The sequence below is a fragment of the Oryza glaberrima genome, chromosome 7 (genome assembly GCF_000147395.1).
Source record: "Oryza glaberrima chromosome 7, OglaRS2, whole genome shotgun sequence".
NCBI classification, from domain to species: domain Eukaryota; kingdom Viridiplantae; phylum Streptophyta; class Magnoliopsida; order Poales; family Poaceae; genus Oryza; species Oryza glaberrima.
In genome coordinates, this window is record NC_068332.1 from 2,287,258 (window position 1) to 2,304,184 (window position 16,927).

The 16,927-nt window shown below is 47.7% G+C and overlaps 5 protein-coding genes and 1 pseudogene across 5 annotated transcripts; 1 reads left to right on the forward strand and 5 right to left on the reverse strand.

Moving 5' to 3' along the window:
* Positions 1-758: 758 nt before the first annotated feature.
* On the reverse strand, positions 759-2,816 carry LOC127778954 (G-type lectin S-receptor-like serine/threonine-protein kinase At1g34300). Its single transcript, XM_052305608.1, has 2 exons — positions 2,582-2,816; positions 759-2,450 (listed from the first exon to the last, which is right to left on the reverse strand). Exons 1-2 carry the CDS (start codon positions 2,640-2,642, stop codon positions 1,159-1,161), a joined length of 1,353 nt encoding a protein of 450 aa, XP_052161568.1. The 5' UTR covers positions 2,643-2,816; the 3' UTR covers positions 759-1,158.
* Positions 2,817-3,698: 882 nt separating this feature from the next.
* Positions 3,699-6,217, reverse strand: LOC127780043 (G-type lectin S-receptor-like serine/threonine-protein kinase SD2-5; annotated as a pseudogene).
* A 1,497-nt stretch (positions 6,218-7,714) lies between these two features.
* On the forward strand, positions 7,715-8,656 carry LOC127779274 (uncharacterized). The gene has a single exon (XM_052306004.1). The coding sequence runs from the start codon at positions 7,715-7,717 to the stop codon at positions 8,654-8,656; it is 942 nt and encodes a 313-aa protein (XP_052161964.1).
* A 1,056-nt stretch (positions 8,657-9,712) lies between these two features.
* On the reverse strand, positions 9,713-11,203 carry LOC127779944 (oxygen-evolving enhancer protein 2, chloroplastic-like). Its single transcript, XM_052306877.1, has 3 exons — positions 10,618-11,203; positions 10,469-10,519; positions 9,713-10,222 (listed from the first exon to the last, which is right to left on the reverse strand). Exons 1-3 carry the CDS (start codon positions 11,068-11,070, stop codon positions 9,962-9,964), a joined length of 765 nt encoding a protein of 254 aa, XP_052162837.1. The 5' UTR covers positions 11,071-11,203; the 3' UTR covers positions 9,713-9,961.
* A 977-nt stretch (positions 11,204-12,180) lies between these two features.
* Positions 12,181-14,744, reverse strand: LOC127779275 (uncharacterized). Its single transcript, XM_052306005.1, has 3 exons — positions 14,673-14,744; positions 14,267-14,393; positions 12,181-13,282 (listed from the first exon to the last, which is right to left on the reverse strand). Exons 1-3 carry the CDS (start codon positions 14,742-14,744, stop codon positions 12,483-12,485), a joined length of 999 nt encoding a protein of 332 aa, XP_052161965.1. The 3' UTR covers positions 12,181-12,482.
* Positions 13,293-16,820, reverse strand: LOC127780538 (protein FAR1-RELATED SEQUENCE 8-like). Its single transcript, XM_052307457.1, has 2 exons — positions 16,603-16,820; positions 13,293-15,820 (listed from the first exon to the last, which is right to left on the reverse strand). Exon 2 carries the CDS (start codon positions 15,815-15,817, stop codon positions 15,203-15,205), a length of 615 nt encoding a protein of 204 aa, XP_052163417.1. The 5' UTR covers positions 15,818-15,820; positions 16,603-16,820; the 3' UTR covers positions 13,293-15,202.
* Positions 16,821-16,927: the final 107 nt, after the last annotated feature.

Genomic DNA, 16,927 nt, shown 5'->3' on the forward strand with positions numbered 1-16,927 from the left:
TCTATTTCACTTGCGATGGAATTTTTGGCTCCCTTTATCATTTCTTGTCCGTAAGATCTGGACAACGATTCATATTGGACATGACTACACAGCTAGTGGTAGTTGGTTTGTCTAAATCAGCTACCACTCCATCTATGATAAACACTATCCACCTACACTTCAAATACAATTTTCTCTTAAACTACTTATCTGATCTACAATCTGATTACACCGTTGTGTTCGTAACAATTAAATCTTTATAACAAGATCTCACATGATTATATTTTGATGAAAAAATATAAATTACTTTTGTAATATATCTAAATTACTTTTAGATTTCACTAAGTTACTTCTTAGACATATAAAAGTAATTCAATATAACCTAAAAGTAATTTACATATATTATAGAAATAACTTATAACAAAAAAGAAAGTAACTTCTATAATATATGTTAATTACTTTAAAACTTTATTGAATTTACTTTTATATATTTAAGAAGTAACTTAGTGAAATCTAAAAGTAATTTAGATATATTATAAAAGTAATTTGTGATTTTTTATCAAAATATAATCATGTGAGATCTTGTTGTAAAGATGTAATTGTTACGAATACAACGGTGTAATCGGATTGTAAATCGGATGAGTAATTTAAGAGAAAATTTTATTTAAAGCATAGATGATAGGAATATTTGTTCTACCTGCTTGATCAATTAGTACTATAGTAAAGTAAGATTCTTCAAGATATATCTGGACAACGGCTAATTGGATGATAGGGTCGCTCATTATGACTAAATCGAGAGCTCTCGATTTAGATTTTACGATTCATATTTCTGTAGACCCAACTTACAATTACACTCATTTACAAAACACTTATATATACCGTAGAACACTTACAAATAGTTACCGTGTATCTGCACTCGGTTATATTATTAAAAAAAAATAGATTTTACAACTGCTTTTGTCTCTAGAATTACTATTTTTGACATGTTTGTTCTTTTTTTTTCATTTAAAACGGGTAGTATTCACTGGTTGAAAATTTTGTAAGATTTGTTGGTCCAAATCTAATGAGTATTACGATGTAGTGATAAACAATCTACTTGTAGAATGCAAAGAAACGAGGTCGTGGCACTGCCATAGTGGCACCCTAGGATCCACACGCACAGACAAAAGGTTTCAGTAGTCAAAGCGAGACGATTCCGTCACTTCCGTGAGAAACAACGACGTTTTCTGAGACGGCGTTTCCGCTGCTCGCCGTCGTCGTCGTCGTCGTCGCCCATGGGTTCGTCACCGGCGCCGGAGCCGCCATGAGATGCAGGAACGGGTTCACCGGAGGCGCGACGTCCATCTCGCCCTCCAGCATCTTCACCACCGCGCCCATCGGCGGCCTCGCCTCCGGCCGCTGCTGCACGCACCAGAACGCCACCTGGTACATCCTCTCCACCGCCTCCTTGCACCGCCGCTCGTCGTCGGCCTCGGCCACGGTCACCACGGCCTCGCCGTCGCCGCCGCTACAGATCTCGCCGCTCGGATGATTGACGACGGCGGCGTCATCGTCGGCCATCATCAGCTCGCCGCGCTCGTACCTGGTCCACGCCGCCATCGGCCACCACTGCTGGCTCTCCGGCGCGGCCTCGTCGAAGTTCCTCCTCCGGCCGGCGATCTCGAGGAGGAGCATGCCGAAGCTGTACACGTCGCACTTCTCCGTCACGCCCGACTGCATCCACGTCTCCGGCGCGGCGTAGCCGGGGGTGCCGCGCATGCCGGACACGGAGACGTGCGTGTCGCCGCGGTTCACCAGCCGCGCCAGCCCGAAGTCGGCCACCTTGGGCGTCATGCCGCCGTCGAGCAGGACATTGCCGGGCTTGATGTCGTAGTGCACGATCTTGTGCTCGCACTCCTCGTGGAGGTAGCGGAGCCCCCTCGCGACGCCGACGGCGATGGCGCGCCGCGCCGGGACGCCGACGTCGCGGCTCCGGTCGAACAGGTAGGCGTCGAGCGCGCCGTTGCCCATGTACTCGTACACCAGCGCGCGCACGGCGGCGTCGAAGCAGAAGCCAAACAGCCTGACGAGGTTGATGTGGTGCGTCCTCCCGATGGTGCCCACCTCTGCCATGAACTGCTCCTCGGACCTCCTCCTGTCCATGCCGCCGCGGAGCACCTTGACAGCCACGGCGAGGCCGTTGGGGAGCGCGCCGCCGTACACCGTCCCGAAGCCGCCGGCGCCGAGCCGCGCCGAGTAGCCGCGCGTGAACCCGGCGAGCTGCCGCGGCGAGAACCGGATGGGCTTCTCGTGCGCCATCTCCCACAGGAACCTCTCCACCGTCGCGCTCCGCATCGCGGCGTCGGGCACCACGGCGTAGTGCGCCGTCGCCTTCATCTCGGCGGCCACCGCGGCGCCGCAGCTCTCGGCGCCCCGGTACACCTTGACCAGCAACGCCGCGAACGCCACCACGAAGATGATCGTGGCAATCACTGCAGCGACCACCGATCGATCAATGCAAAAATCAAACAAGAGGAAGCAACTCAATATAATCGAAATCAAGCAGCCAGTAGATGAGAGAATATATGAGATGATCATGGAAACCGATGACAAGGGTGCACACCGTAAACGGCAGGCGACGCCATGAAGCAGGTGATGTAATCTTGGTGTTTTGATGAAAGCATGTGAAGAGTGACGGCCTTGTGCCTTGCTCCACACGGCCTTGCAAATCTTAATAAATTTAGCCGGCGATTAACTTTTTCTTGAGAGAGAGGCAAGCTTATCCCAACTCTGTGACTAGTGAGGTGATTGCGACATAACTTAGCGGATGATTACTGTAGCATCACTGTAGCAAATCATGGATTAATATGCCTCGTTAGATTCATCTCGTAAAATAGCCTAGGGGTTATAGAATGGGTTTCGTCAGTAATTTACGTTTAATACTTCTAAATAGTAAGATTCTGAAAGACTATTTAATAGTCTGGAGGATCAAACAGAACCATAGTTCGCTGAAATTTTCTGTTATACTTGGATAGATATATCATATATATTTACCTATTCACTACTTTATTAGACATAAAATTTAAATTAGTTTAACTAGTTTGAAAATTGTACGGTCGACACTGTCACAACATCTCCAAAGAGCACCAAATAAAAAAAAGTTCTCCAAACTCCAAAGGGTCCCTATCCCAAGTCACAATCCCTGCCATTCGTTTGTTGTCGCCTTAACTCTATGTCTGCACATTTAAAAATTGAACGTTATTATTGATGGATTCATTCATACTCTCTCCATCCTAAAATAAACTATACATCCTACAAATTTAGTTGTACTATATATTCAGATTCGTTGTACTAAGAAGTCTAAGATACGTCACATACTAATACGATGTTTGTTTATTTTAAAACAGAGAGAGTGGTTTTCAAAGTCTGCTTAGCCACCATGTGCCCTGCTGGTTTGCTAGCTGGCCAATTGGCCATATGCCACCCCTCCGCTCGTCATGCTCATCCTCTTCGTTATCATTTGGATTTATTTTCTATAAAAAAAATTGGAACTTATCATTGCTAAGTTCATTATTTTTCGTTTTTAGAATTCTGGCAGCCAACACATTCCTCTCGCCTCCTGCCCCCCTGCCTCCCAATCGTCACCACATATATTAATCCATTAAAAATATAGCTATTAAAGATAAAGATATTTGTAGGCAATCAATAACATATGACAAAGTTAAATACAGAGGGTGGGATTTAGATATTGGGTTGGAGAAAAAAAATGTGGGGAGAAAATCTTTTTAGGGAGCTCCCTAAATGGGGGTTGTCAAAAATTGAAAAAAACTTGAACAAATATGTAGGTGAATTAACACTTGTATTAGTTTGAATACATCACTTCATGGAGCTAGAGCCCATCTCTCAAGTGTGATGAGATGCATATATATCTTTAAGGATATATAAGTGGAACCCTTGTTTGACATTTCAAGCAAAAGGGAAGCAGATCAGTAGCATCGCCACTTGTGATGCCACTATTTGTGCATTTGTGCAATACTCTCTTTTAGATAATGGATTAACTAAAACCCACACTCTACATCCTACATGTACATGACCAAAACTGTGCAATACTCCTGTCAACAAAAACTAACAGTTGTGCAACTGTAACTTCCAGGAAACATCCAAATTAAGAGAAGCGCTAATACAGAGGTAATGTCAATCCAAACAACTTTATGGTGTTGCGCAATGCCTAACATTCATCATCTCCTCTCCAACTTGCTTCAAACCAACGACCACTCCACTCTACGAGCTCCAAACTCCACCCATATCTTTTGCCACATACTACTTCCTCAGAATAAGTTAATTAATCTGAGATTAATTTATTTTGGATAGACGTCTATCTAGATTTATAAAATTAGGATGTGTCACATTCTGTGCTATCACCGTAATGGTATTTGATTAGAGCAAGTTTAATAGTATAGCCAACTACTAACTCCAAAGCATCTACAGCTAATGTAATAGCCAATTCATACAATAGTTGCTTACTATACTATTAATACCCGGTCATACCTGTCATACACACATTACGTCTTGGAGTTCGTGCTGCAGCTGGCTACAGATCTGTAGTCCGCTGCTCTTCTCTCTCTTTCTTTATCTATTTAAAATATGTTTATAGCTGGATTATAGCCTGCTATTGTACTTGCTCTTAACAATGTAATGATCCAATTGGAATGATCACCTCTGCAGACTGACGAGACCCTGATCTCAATGAGTTATCACTTTCAGCTGAATCTGTAGTGCTTGTCCACCTAAGCGCAGCCGCCGGCGACGCGACCAAATGCTGGAACGGGTTCACCGGCGGCGCGTCGATGTCCACCTCCCCTTCCAGCATCCTCACCACGGCGCTCATCGGCAGCCTCGCCTCCGGCTGCTGCTGCACGCACCAGAACGCCACCTTGCACATCCTCTCCACCGTCTCCCTCTCCTGCTTCTCCATGGCGTCGCAGCCCTCGATGGCCTCGGCGAGGTGTCCGGCCTCGTGCTTGCTCCACGCCAGCATCGGGAACCACTACTGCTGGCTCCCCGGCGCGCCGCCGTCGTCGAGGTTCCGCCGCCGGCGGACGATCTCGAACAGGAGCACGCCGAAGCTGTACACGTCGCACTTCTCAGTCACGCCCGCCTGCATCCACATCTCCGGCGCGGCGTAGCCCGGGGTGCCGCGCATGCCGGACACCGAGACGTGCGTGTCGCCGCGGCTCGCCAGCCGCGCCAGCCCGAAGTTGGCCACCTTGGGCGTCAGGCCGCCGTCGAGCAGGACGTTGCCGGGCTTGATGTCGTAGTGCACGATCTTGTGCTGGCACTCCTCGTGGAGGTAGCGGAGCCCCCTCGCGACACCGACGGCGATGGCGCGCCGCGTCGCGACGGGGACGGCGCGGCTCCGGTCGAACAGGTAGGCGTCGAGCGCGCCGTTGTCCATGTACTCGTACACCAGCGCGCGCACGTCGGCGTCGAAGCAGAAGCCGAACAGCCTGACGAGGTTGATGTGGTGAATCCTCCCGACGCTGCCCACCTCCGCCATGAACTGCTCCTGCGACGTCGACCACCTGTCGCCATGGCCGCCGACGTGGAGGCGCTTCACGGCGACCGTGAGGCCGTTCGGGAGCATGCCCTTGTACACGGTGCCGAAGCCGCCGGCGCCGAGCCGGGCCGAGTAGTTGTTCGTGAATCCGGCCAGCTGCTGCGCCGTGAACCGGATGGGCTTCTCGCCGGCGATCTCTTTGAGAAACCTCTCGACGGGGGCGTCGCGTATCTGGGAGTCCGGCACCACGGCGTACATCGCCGCCGCCGCCGTCGGGTTGGTGTTGATGTTGACGGCCGGGAGGCCATTCTTCTTGACACATCTGTACACGAGGTAAACAATGGCGACTGATCCAGCAATGCTCACCACTGAAAGCACTGCATCACCAGAGATCAAAACCAAGCATCATCTCAGTGAAACCAGCTCATCATCTCGAAACAAGAAACTGAAAATTGAAAAGAACAAAAGAAAGAAAAAACATATACAAATTGCCGAGATTTCACGCACCGACGACGATGGCTAGGAAGGAGTTGAAATTGCTGGAGGCTTGCTTGTTGAAATCGTCGAACGACTGGTTGGGATTAGCAGACATGTTGGTGGATGAATAATGAATTACTGCTGCAAATGAAGAACGAATTGGGAGGATTCTGAACTTCTTGGTGATCCAAACTCTGAAGCTGATCGATCAAGCTTGCATGCAAACTAACAATGCGTGTAGCATATGCAGCTGTAATCTGGGGCTGAATTTATAGCACTCAAGGGGCTATCGTGTTGGGACAGCAACCAAAGAACTGTTCAACACGCGCTGCAGTAACCAGGTCAAGTCAGAAAAAAGAACGCGGGAGATATGATAATTAACCTGACAGCGACAGGCATATCGTATCTCATTAGATTAAAAAATGCAGAAGAAAACCTGAACAAAAGAACTAGGACTCTGCTTACTTCCCTCAAGAAGAAAAAACAGAGAGGGTCTCCTGTCTGAATTATTCATTGCCGCCGTTGATATGAAGTATTCATCGACGCAATCACTCAGTTTCGACCCTTCCATTCATCAAATTTTGCAGAAAACTCCCTTACTTTCTCTTTTTCAGAACGCGGTCCTATACTTGAATTTTTTTTCACCTTCACATAAGATATATCAGGATCTAGAGGGCCTTTACATAAGAATACATAAGACAGTGAACTTACATTTAGAGACTTAAGAAAGATTATCAAGTTAAGCGAGGACTTTTTTGAAAAATTGCCAGCTCGTGCACCAGGCGACGTGGCCATCACCGGAAGCGAACATGCCAGTAAGAAAAGCCTCGGAGCGCTCTGGTGCAAGCAGATCGCCTTCATCTTTAATTACTCCGATTGACTCCTGAACAAAATAAAAAGAAGAAGAGAAAAGTCAAATCTTCTAATCTTCATCACAAATAAAATCTCATGTTCTCCCAAATCCCAATGTTAAGGCGTAATAAGGCTCCAGGTTAGGGTGACTGCGGCCTAAGGGAGCAATTTCTACTGGGCAAGAGGATGTTGGGTATCCAAGCAAGCGACGGCGGAGGCGCCATTGCCGCCGTATGCGGTTCTCCCTGAGCCATCGCCGCCGCCCCCACCGCCTCCGCTCGGTACTTCCAAACTTCGGTCGCGGCGGATAAGGCAGAGCTCGCCGGAGAAAGTCGGAGGCACCACCGTCGCCGTGTCGCTAGAGAGCCGAGCGCGTCACCGTGCCGATTCGATTTTGAGTTTACCTGAGGGTTTTTGTGAAAAATGACGTACTAAATTATTACACCTCCGTCTTAAAATAAATGCGACCATGAGTTTCCATGTTCAATTTTGATCATCGTCTTATTTAAATTTTTTTATGATTAATATTTTTATTGTTATAAGATTATAAAATATGAACAATATTTTATGCGTGACTTATGTTTTTTAGTTTTTTTTAAAAAAATAAATAAGATGAACGATCAAAAGTTGAACACGAAAATTTATGATTACGCTTATTTTGGGAGTATTACCTTATTCCACACCGTCTGATCAAGTATAGGTGGTGGAGATTAAAGAAAGGCAATATTGCAACACGCCCCCCCTTACAATGTTTCCTTTCCCAATTCGGACTCGTAATCCGAATCCGAATAAGATTTAAAACCTTCGGCGCCGGCGGCGGCCTATATTAAGTAGCACAAACCCACATCTCTGATCCTCACAAACGCAGCCATGGCGGCGGTAACTGTGCTCGATTGCCAAGTGTTCGGCATTCACAAGATGGTGCTACTCTCCGAGACGGCGGCCGCGCCACCACCGCCGCCGCCGCTGGCGGAGCAGCAGACAGCGCCACCGGCGGTCACGCTACGGCTGCTCGTCCAGCGGGCTTGCTGCTACCACGACAGCGACGCCGACGCCGACGGTGTCGTCGACCACGACATGGACACAATGGAGGACGTGATCTGCCGAGTGCCGCTCCGCGAGCTGATGGCGGATGATCGCGACGACGATGGCGCCTCGGTGGCGGAGCGGGCGTTCCGGGAGATGGTGGCCGGGATCGAGCACCCGACGCTGCTCCCGGAGGTCGAGCCGGAGGTGTCGAAGGCCGCGGCGCGCGTCCGGGCGCGGTGCGAGGGTCGCCCGGAGGAGGAGATCGCCGGGCTCGAGCTCCGCCTGCACGTCCTGCTCGTGGTGCACGTGTTCGGAGGCGCCGGCGACGACGACGACGACGACGACGAGATCGGGAGCGACATGGATCTCAGCGACGTGTGCGGGGAAACAGAGGACGACGACGACGGCGTACTCATCAGCGACGAGGACGACGACGAGTACGGCGTCTACGGCGGCGGAGGGTGCGCCATGGCGCGGGAGGGCGGGCCGAGCGACGGCGCGCTGCTGCTGTCGGGCTTCGCGGCGCGCTCCGACGGCGCGGAGCTCGACGACGACGACCAGCTCGAGGTGACGCCGCGGGACGTCCGCCGGCTGGTGCGCATGGCGCTGGACGGCGAGGACGTCGAGCGCGACGAGGCCTACCAGCGGGCGCTTGCCGGCGGCACGGCCGTGTCGCCGGCGTCGCTCGCCGCGATGGTCGACCAGGCGCTCCAGTCCGTTCGCCGGCAGCAGCAGAACGCGCCGCGAGACGGCGTGGTTCGCCGGATGCGCACCGGATTCTGACGTGCAGCAGAGCGGATGACGTGTCGCGCCAACGCAACAACGCCAAGTTTTGTCTGTTACTACTACTGCTCCTATTTTTGATCTTGGTAGAGAAGTTGGTTGTCAATCGATTATTGAATAGCAAAAGCTGATTTCAGAAGATGTTTGGGGGAGTTTTTAGCTAATGCAGCTTCTACCAGAATCAGAAGCTCCCCTAAATAGTCCAGCTTTTGGTTCAGATTGAAGCTGTAGTTGTGGAATCCAGAAAATAAATAGAAGACAGAAACTGGGAAACCCAGGCTCCCATCGGTTGCCATTTTACCCAAAATGGCTTATTTGGCTTATTGGAAAATTAAAATTAATTTATAAGTAAAACTTTTGTAGATTTGTTCGTAGCGACTTAAAAGCCAACATTAACAAAAATTACGTTAAAAGCATTCCAAAATCAACTTCAAAATCAAGTTCAAAAATTCAAATTTTGGCTTATTCTTTGGCTGTTTAGGCCAAACGATGGGGCTGCCAGCTTTTTCATATTCTCATAAGCTGGCTGCTGGTTACCAGCCAGCTGCTTCTCAGAATTTTAAGCTCACAAAACAGACTCTTAGGTACTGTTTTTCAAATTGATTGAAGGCAAATGCAAGCCTTGTTCAGGTTCAAATATTGGAATCTTGAAATCAGCTTATATGTTTCAATTGGATGTAGGCAGATTAAAACCTTGTTCAGGTTCAATAATTCAAATCTATATCAAGCATGCACTGTCCAATTCAAAAGCTAAACATAGCAAATTAGAAATCTGGACAAGTTCAGTGCCCATTTGAAGCTGGAATATGAAATGGACAAATGGTGGTGTATGAAACTATCAATTTCCAATTTCCGCCCCCAAATTCAGCCAAACAAAACTTCAGGTTAATTAGGAACTGAAAACTTCAATGGCCATTCGGTTCTGCTTCTCGCTATCCTATCCTTCCGATTGGCATAGCTGTGCATCAAGTATGAAAATGCACTAGATTAAACTAAATAAAGCAGCTCCTACATATATATGAGTGACATGTCAAGCATGGATTAAATTAACATAGATACAAAAATGAAACATGATTAATTACTAGGATTACTTAACACACGGATCACAGAAAATCAATCCTTGCATGCAGGGGAAATCGATGGATCGACCTCTCTCCTTAACTTGTTCTTAATTCTCATGTACAATCAAAGAAACACACACGCACACACACATGCGTGCACTGCATCTCTCTGAGCAACGAACTCGATTGATTTAATTTTGATTCGCTAGGGATTAAAGAGAAGCTGAGATAGAGATTTCGACGATCATGCGACGCTGAAGGAGCTGGCTGCGCTCTCGACGAACTTCCTGGCGCCCTTGAACCACCTCTTGTCGCCGGCCTGCGCCTTGCAGATGTACAGCTTGCCGTCGTTGACGGTGGCCGTGATCAGCTGGTGCTTGCCGCCCTCGTCGCCGTCCGCCGTCCTCGTCAGCACCGTTACGCTGTAGTACTGCTTCCCTCCCACCACCGGCGCCGAGCTCTCCAGGATGTTCGCCGTCGCCACCGCGTCCGACTCAAACCCACCCTATATCGCATATCCGCACATCACAACACATTCTCGCAAAAACATCATATTTAAAGGGAAATACTACAAGACGATATCCCGTTCGAACAAGATGACTGATACCTTGTTCGGACGGGATGATACCGTATCAGCCGATAACTACGAAATATCATCCTGTCTCAACATGATAGCGTACTATAGCATTCTCATGTATGTAAAGTTTCGAAAAGTTTGACCAAATCCTGTCTCGAACATCAAATACGTTACCTCGGAATCTGTCTTGCCGGAGTAGGCCTGCTTGCCAAGCAAGAAGTCGACCTGAACAAGAAAGAAATCGTTAATTCAGAACTATTTCTACTTTATCTTATAGAGAGACCGTGTCAATGTCTGAAACGATAAATTTTTTTTTTATTTACCTGGGCGAGGAACTCCTCGGGGGAGCCGAACTCGGTGATGGTCTTCTTGGTGGTGGGGTTGATTATGACGGAGACGTTGCTGTTGGCGTCGAAGTTGTCCTCGTAGCGGAGGACCTGTCCGGGGAACTCGCGCTCCTTGCTGGGGTTCCACTTGGACGGGATCAGCAGCTTGAACCCCTCGCCGCTGTAGGCGATGAACTCCGTGTTCGTCTTGGGCTTCCCGAACACGTTCGCCGCCTCGCCGTAGGCCGCGGCGGCGGGCGCCACCTTCACCCCCACCGCCGCCGTCGCTCCGGCCAGCAGCGCGAGCGCCGCGCGGCGGGAGACGTCGGCGTCGTCCTGCTTCTGGGCGCGGCAGACGAGGAGGTGGGTCCGTGTCGCCGGGGACGGGGAGGCGACGCGCGCGGCGACGCGGGCCGTGGACTGGTGGAGGAAGCAGGAGGTGGACGCCATTGCCGGCCGGTGGGCTGGTGCCTCGCCGCTGATTGCCTGCCTGAGAGTGGAGCGGTGTGTAGTGTGGTGGAGGGAGAGGGTGATGGGGCGAGGTGGCGACGGGATAACGAAGAGGAGAGCGCGGTGGGGGCGCGGCGGTGGCGAGGACTTGTGGTGTTTGGCGCGGCGAGTGGATGGTGTTCGGATCGCGGGATAAGGCTTCGCGCCGCGCCATTGGCCCACGTCGGATCGAGCCGTGTTTCGTCGCGCGCTCTCTGGTCACGTCACTCTGCTTGCCTCCCCCCCTCGTACTCTGCCCTCTTGGCACTCTGCTGTTACTATCTGCGATCATTTTTTTTTCACTGAAACTTTTTAGGGTGAATGCCACTAACTTTCTCCGTAATTAAAATTCAGAAGATCTGCTGCCCTTTGTAAAACCAGACCTTTCCAGCTCCTATGTATAAGATGAAGATACATGACTGAAAACAAATAATTATAGCGAAGTAAACATAGCTCAACCGGTTAATTTTAAGATATGCCGACTAAGTTTTTCGAACTTGCTTGTATGGGTGAGTGCGAGCACTTGCGTTTATTTTATGTTTCTAAAAAAATAAGATAATACTTTTATAGTTTTACTCCTGATTTGAAAGCCATGGTTTAATATAAAAACAATGAAAAAAAATTATAAATTAATTATAAAATTCAAAACTGGCAGTAATTTTTAAGACATCTGAAACAAGTATCCCATCTCTGTCCCAAACTATCTAAACAGTTTTTCCCCTTGTTGGACCTATGAAACATCTGGTGACGATTAGCAGTAACATCAAGTGGATAAGGGATTAACAAAGATTTTTTTTTTTAGAAAATAAATGGACCAGAGGCTGATAAAAGTCATTTTTCTTCCATTTTAGATGTGTCGCCGTTCAAACGGATAGACTTCTATTGGTATTTACAGGGAACCGCGCGTTTTGTGATTTTTTTTTCATATTACTATTGCAATTGCATTTCGAATTATTACATCAGCGCGCATTATATGTCATAAAATTCTTGAACGAATTCAAGAAGTCGTTATAGGTTGTGATCTAAACTTCAGTCCTTTTCCATCACATCAAACTGTCATACACACACAACTTTTCAATCACATCATCTCCAATTTCAACCAAAATAAGATACAGAAAAATGGCAATCCCTTGATACTTTTGGAGATTCACAAATGAGCAAAGATGCAACACGGCCACAAACCATAGTCCATATTCCCACACACAACACATACTAATTTTCCTCCAAAAATCTAAACAACTTCTTTTCAGAGAAATTAAGCTGTACAGGTCACAACAATGGCACGCAACTTACACCACCAACCATGTCACAAGAACTCGAGGCAATGATGACGCCATCGCCATCGCCATCGCCATTGCTAAGCTCGATCAAGCTTAAGAGGTTTCTTCATCCACCATCTTGTTGATGAACTCGGGGATCTGCACGTCGAACCCGAAGAGCGTGATGTTGTGCGGCATCGACGGCATCTTCGCCGACGGCATCGGCGGGAACGACAGGTCGGTCAGGCCGGAGAAGTCCGGCATCTTGGGCATCTGCGGGATGCCGGCGGCGGCGGCGACCGCCGGCTGGTTCTTCCCCGCCGCCGCGAGCTCGGCGACCAGCTTCTCCGGCGGGACGTTGGCCGGGAGCTGCTTCTGCACGTCCGGCGGGAGGTTCACCAGCACCTCCGGCGGCATGTCGGCCAGCATCTCCGGCGACACGTTCGCCGGCAGCTTGGCCAGCACGTCCGGCGGCAAGTTGGCTAGCACGTCCGGTGACACGTTGGCCGGAATCTTGGACAGCGTCTCCGGTGGCACGTTGGCCGGCAAGCTGGCCACCATCTCCGGTGGCACGTTGGCCGGAAGGTTCGCCGGCAAGCTGGCCAGCATCTCCGGTGGCACGTTGGCCGGCAAGTTGGCTGGCATCTCCGGTGGCACGTTGGCCGGCAAGTTCACCGGAATGTTCGCCGGAGGGGGCGGCGCCGGTGCTCCTGGCTGGCCATTTGGGATCACCGGCAATGGAGTTTCAGCTAGGAGGCGCAAGCATGCAGAGGAATGGACGTTTATGGACAAAATGGCCAGGAAAGTCACGTAGAAGAGGGATCTCATCGTGACTTTCCCTTTGGAATTCCAAAGCCGGCAAACTGAGGGATTTGCAAGTCCAAAGTGAAGAATTCTCGCTGATATATGAGAATCTAATCAAAGAACAAGCTAAATTTGGTGAGGTTAAAACTGTAAACAACCCATGCTAAAAATAGCCCCAAAATGAGCTGGAAATGGCTCCAAAATGTAGCAAACAACTCATGCTTCAGAGCAAAAACTAAATATAGATGCCAAAGTGTATTTTGCGTGTATTAACCAAACCATTTGGTACTACTGGTAGTAGTTCTTTTGCAACCAGCTGGAATAGTTGACTGCTAAGCCCATGATAAGTATGTAGAAAACAATAATCATGGTTTAAAGGTGGGTTTATAAGGGAATGCATTTTCAGAACGTAACTTCACATCAATAATTTCACACATATCAATCACTGAGATTACAGATTGAAATCAGTAGTTTCATTACCCCTCGAAATGTTTCAGCTAGAAGAAAGATATCTTACATGGGGACGCTGAAAATGTCGGTTGTTCTTGTCAGGAGAAAGGGAGCTTCATGATCATCACACCTCATGGTCTGCTCTGTGAAGGATTAGAGACCTGAATTTCATGAATTTTGCGCTGTATGTGCATCAACCTTCCGTTTTAATTCTTCAACACTATCCAGCACCAACATGAGCAGTTCATTTGATACCACTGCCTTCTCTGCCACTTCATAGAAGGATTTGCATAACAAATCAAACCTTCGTGCAACCGGTGAGTCGACCATCTCATTATAGGACCAGTTAGTAATGGTACCGTGTCTCCGAATCATATCCTTTCTCCATCGCTGCAATACATATTTGGAGGGTACTTTTTTGACCTTCAGTAGAGCAAGTACGGTAATGATGTGGCTACACAATATTCCCCGGAATTCGAAATGACGGCATGTGCATTTACATCTTCCATCACAATCATCTCTGTCCCACCACACTGTGAAATCCAAGCTACATTGTTGCTCCCTAATTTTAACATCTTGCGTCACCTTGAATATGTAAACCGAACCTTCCTGTTTCAGAAGAGTTGGATAACAGTACATCTTACCTTTTAGCTGCTCTTGAAATTCTTCAAACATTTTATTTGTATAAACCTTCTGGAATTTCTTCTCAATGTCATAATGGGTGACACATGGTACAACCTCATGTGAGGATTTCCAGTTAGCATCAGTTTCCTTACAATCAATGCCCACAATTGTTTTATTATATTGGTCCAGAAACTCGTCCAACGTTGTGGTAGAATTGATATATCCATGAAATAAACTACCAATGCTTTCACTATTTTGTGTGCAAAACATACCAGCACAAAAGTTATTTTTCACATAAGTGGGCACCCATTTATGCCTATTACAGAACAGCATATTAAGCCATGCGCTTCTGCCATGAAGGCCAAACTTATCAATTATCTTACTCCAATTGTTTTCAAAAACAGTTTGTGTCAATGAATTATGTACCACAGTTGAAAAAGCATTTTCAATGCTTTGAAATCCTGAGAATCCACTGAGATTTTCAGGCATCTTCTTCATGACAGACTGTAAACGCCATATATGACAAGTTTGTGGAAAAACTTTCTCGATAGCATCCTGAATCGCATCACACTGATCAGTAATTATGACTTCTGGTGGCTTATTTGACATAGCTAGCCAGGATTTGAACAGCTATAGAAAGGTCACAGTGGTCTCATCTGATAGTAGTCCACATCCCAACAAAATCGGCTGCCTGTGATGATTTACACCAACAAAAGGAACAAGAGGGATGCTCTCCTTGTTCATTAAGTATGTAGTGTCAACTGTCACGACATCCGAGAAATATTTACATGAAGCCCTACTTCTTGCATCTGCCCAGAAAACATTTCTCAGGCAGGAGTCCTTGCCAAAGTCCAAAGCATAGAAAAAGCTAGGATTCTTGAACTGCATGCAGAAGAAGTAATGATAAAGCTTATATGCATCACTGAGCTTCAGTTTTCTTTCCAATTGCAAATTGTTCATGGGATCCTTTTGACCAAATGGGCGATTTTCAGTTTGCAAGCAAGGAGTACTGGACTTCTTGTTGGCATGATTGTCTGCTCTCCCATTTGACACCCTTCTTCTTTTAGCACACGAATCAGTTTTTTGTTACATATGAAAACTTCCATTCGACTTGTTTCACTTGGACTGAGATCGTGATTGTGCTCAAGCGTAACTGAAGATAAGAAGAATTTGTCGTCAGGACCATCAAGATCCACAATTATCTTAGCTGGACATTCATTCTGATGATGCTTCCATGCATTGTTTGAGGAGCATTGAGCGTTGTCTTGTCTTCTGCAAGCGAAGGTGAAGGATTGGAAAGTGCTTGAGATTCTCCTTGTTATAGAAAATCCCTTCTTCTGAGCATATCTCTCATAGAACACAAAAGCATCATTCACACTGGCAAATGCCATCCCTTCCTTTGGTTCCATGATTTCCAAGTCATTTTCTGTGGCTTGTTCATCAGTATCACTTCCTGATTCCTCATCGACAAAATCATCCTCATTAACCACTGTTTTCACGAGTGCATTTTCTACTGTTTCCAGGTGCACATTTATCTCTTGCACCTCATCAAGGGATCCACTTGTTGCCATTACCTAAAGATTTAAGAAATTAAGAGAGTCATAAACCCAGTCGGTAAAAACCTAGAATACAGTATTTCTTTTTGAGGACTCTACTTACTGTGTGAGAATTTGTCACAGCAGCAAGGAAATAAACCAAGTTGCCTTCTAAATTCCAATGCTCAACTCTTTCCAGTGGATAGAAACCAGGTGAGATTTTTGCACTGCTTTAAGGGCTCAGCAACCACGATTTGACCACACCTAAAACGCAAATATTAGGGAATGACCTAATATCAAATAAATAGAAGGGTGAGGCTTCAAACCCAGGCCGGCTAGCCCACCACCTTGTGGAGCTAGCAAAAAAACCCTTGAGCGTTTCTCACGATTTAACCACACCTGGAACACGACCACTCACAAGCTGAAATAAGTGGTGATAGGAAAAAAAAAAAAGGAAAGCAAAGCTTCTGCTTACAACATTTCCCACCCTTTTCCCCGATAATGTTGTAATGTAAGCTATTCACATTAAAACAAAAGAACAAGTTTACCATTTTGACATGACATGATACTAGAAGGTTGAAGAATGAAGACTATATGAATCCGAGCAAAAACAGAACTCAGCATTCTAAGTTTCTAACCCATTAATCAACATAATAACTCCGTACTAGTACTATCCACACTCTACCCCTATTCTTGTTCAGGTATACTAACAGTATTCACTTCTACCAGGATCCAGGAGGCGAGGGTCTCTCATCGGCTGCTGCGCCGCAAATCAAACAGAAGACAATCTTTCATGCATCCTAAGTCCCAGATAAACACACCTGGAAGAGGAAGGACCCGTTGCCGCCGCCGGAGGCAACGTTGGGCCCCGCGAGAAACCGCTCCCCGTCCTCACGCCACCGCACACCGCTGCGAACCAAGCTGACGGGGAGCCGAGAACGGAGGAGCGCGAAGATGCCGGCGGCGGGAGGGAGAGCCGGCGCCGCCGGCGGCACAGGTGGAGGTGGGCGAGCGAGTTCGCCGGCGATGGCGAGGGCAACCACAATCTATTGTGGTCTTGACGCGAGCCCAATTCTCATTCGGCCCAATTAATGTGGGCCCATGGATTTCTCAAGCCCATTGGTAAATTTTCAGAAAGGCCCCTTC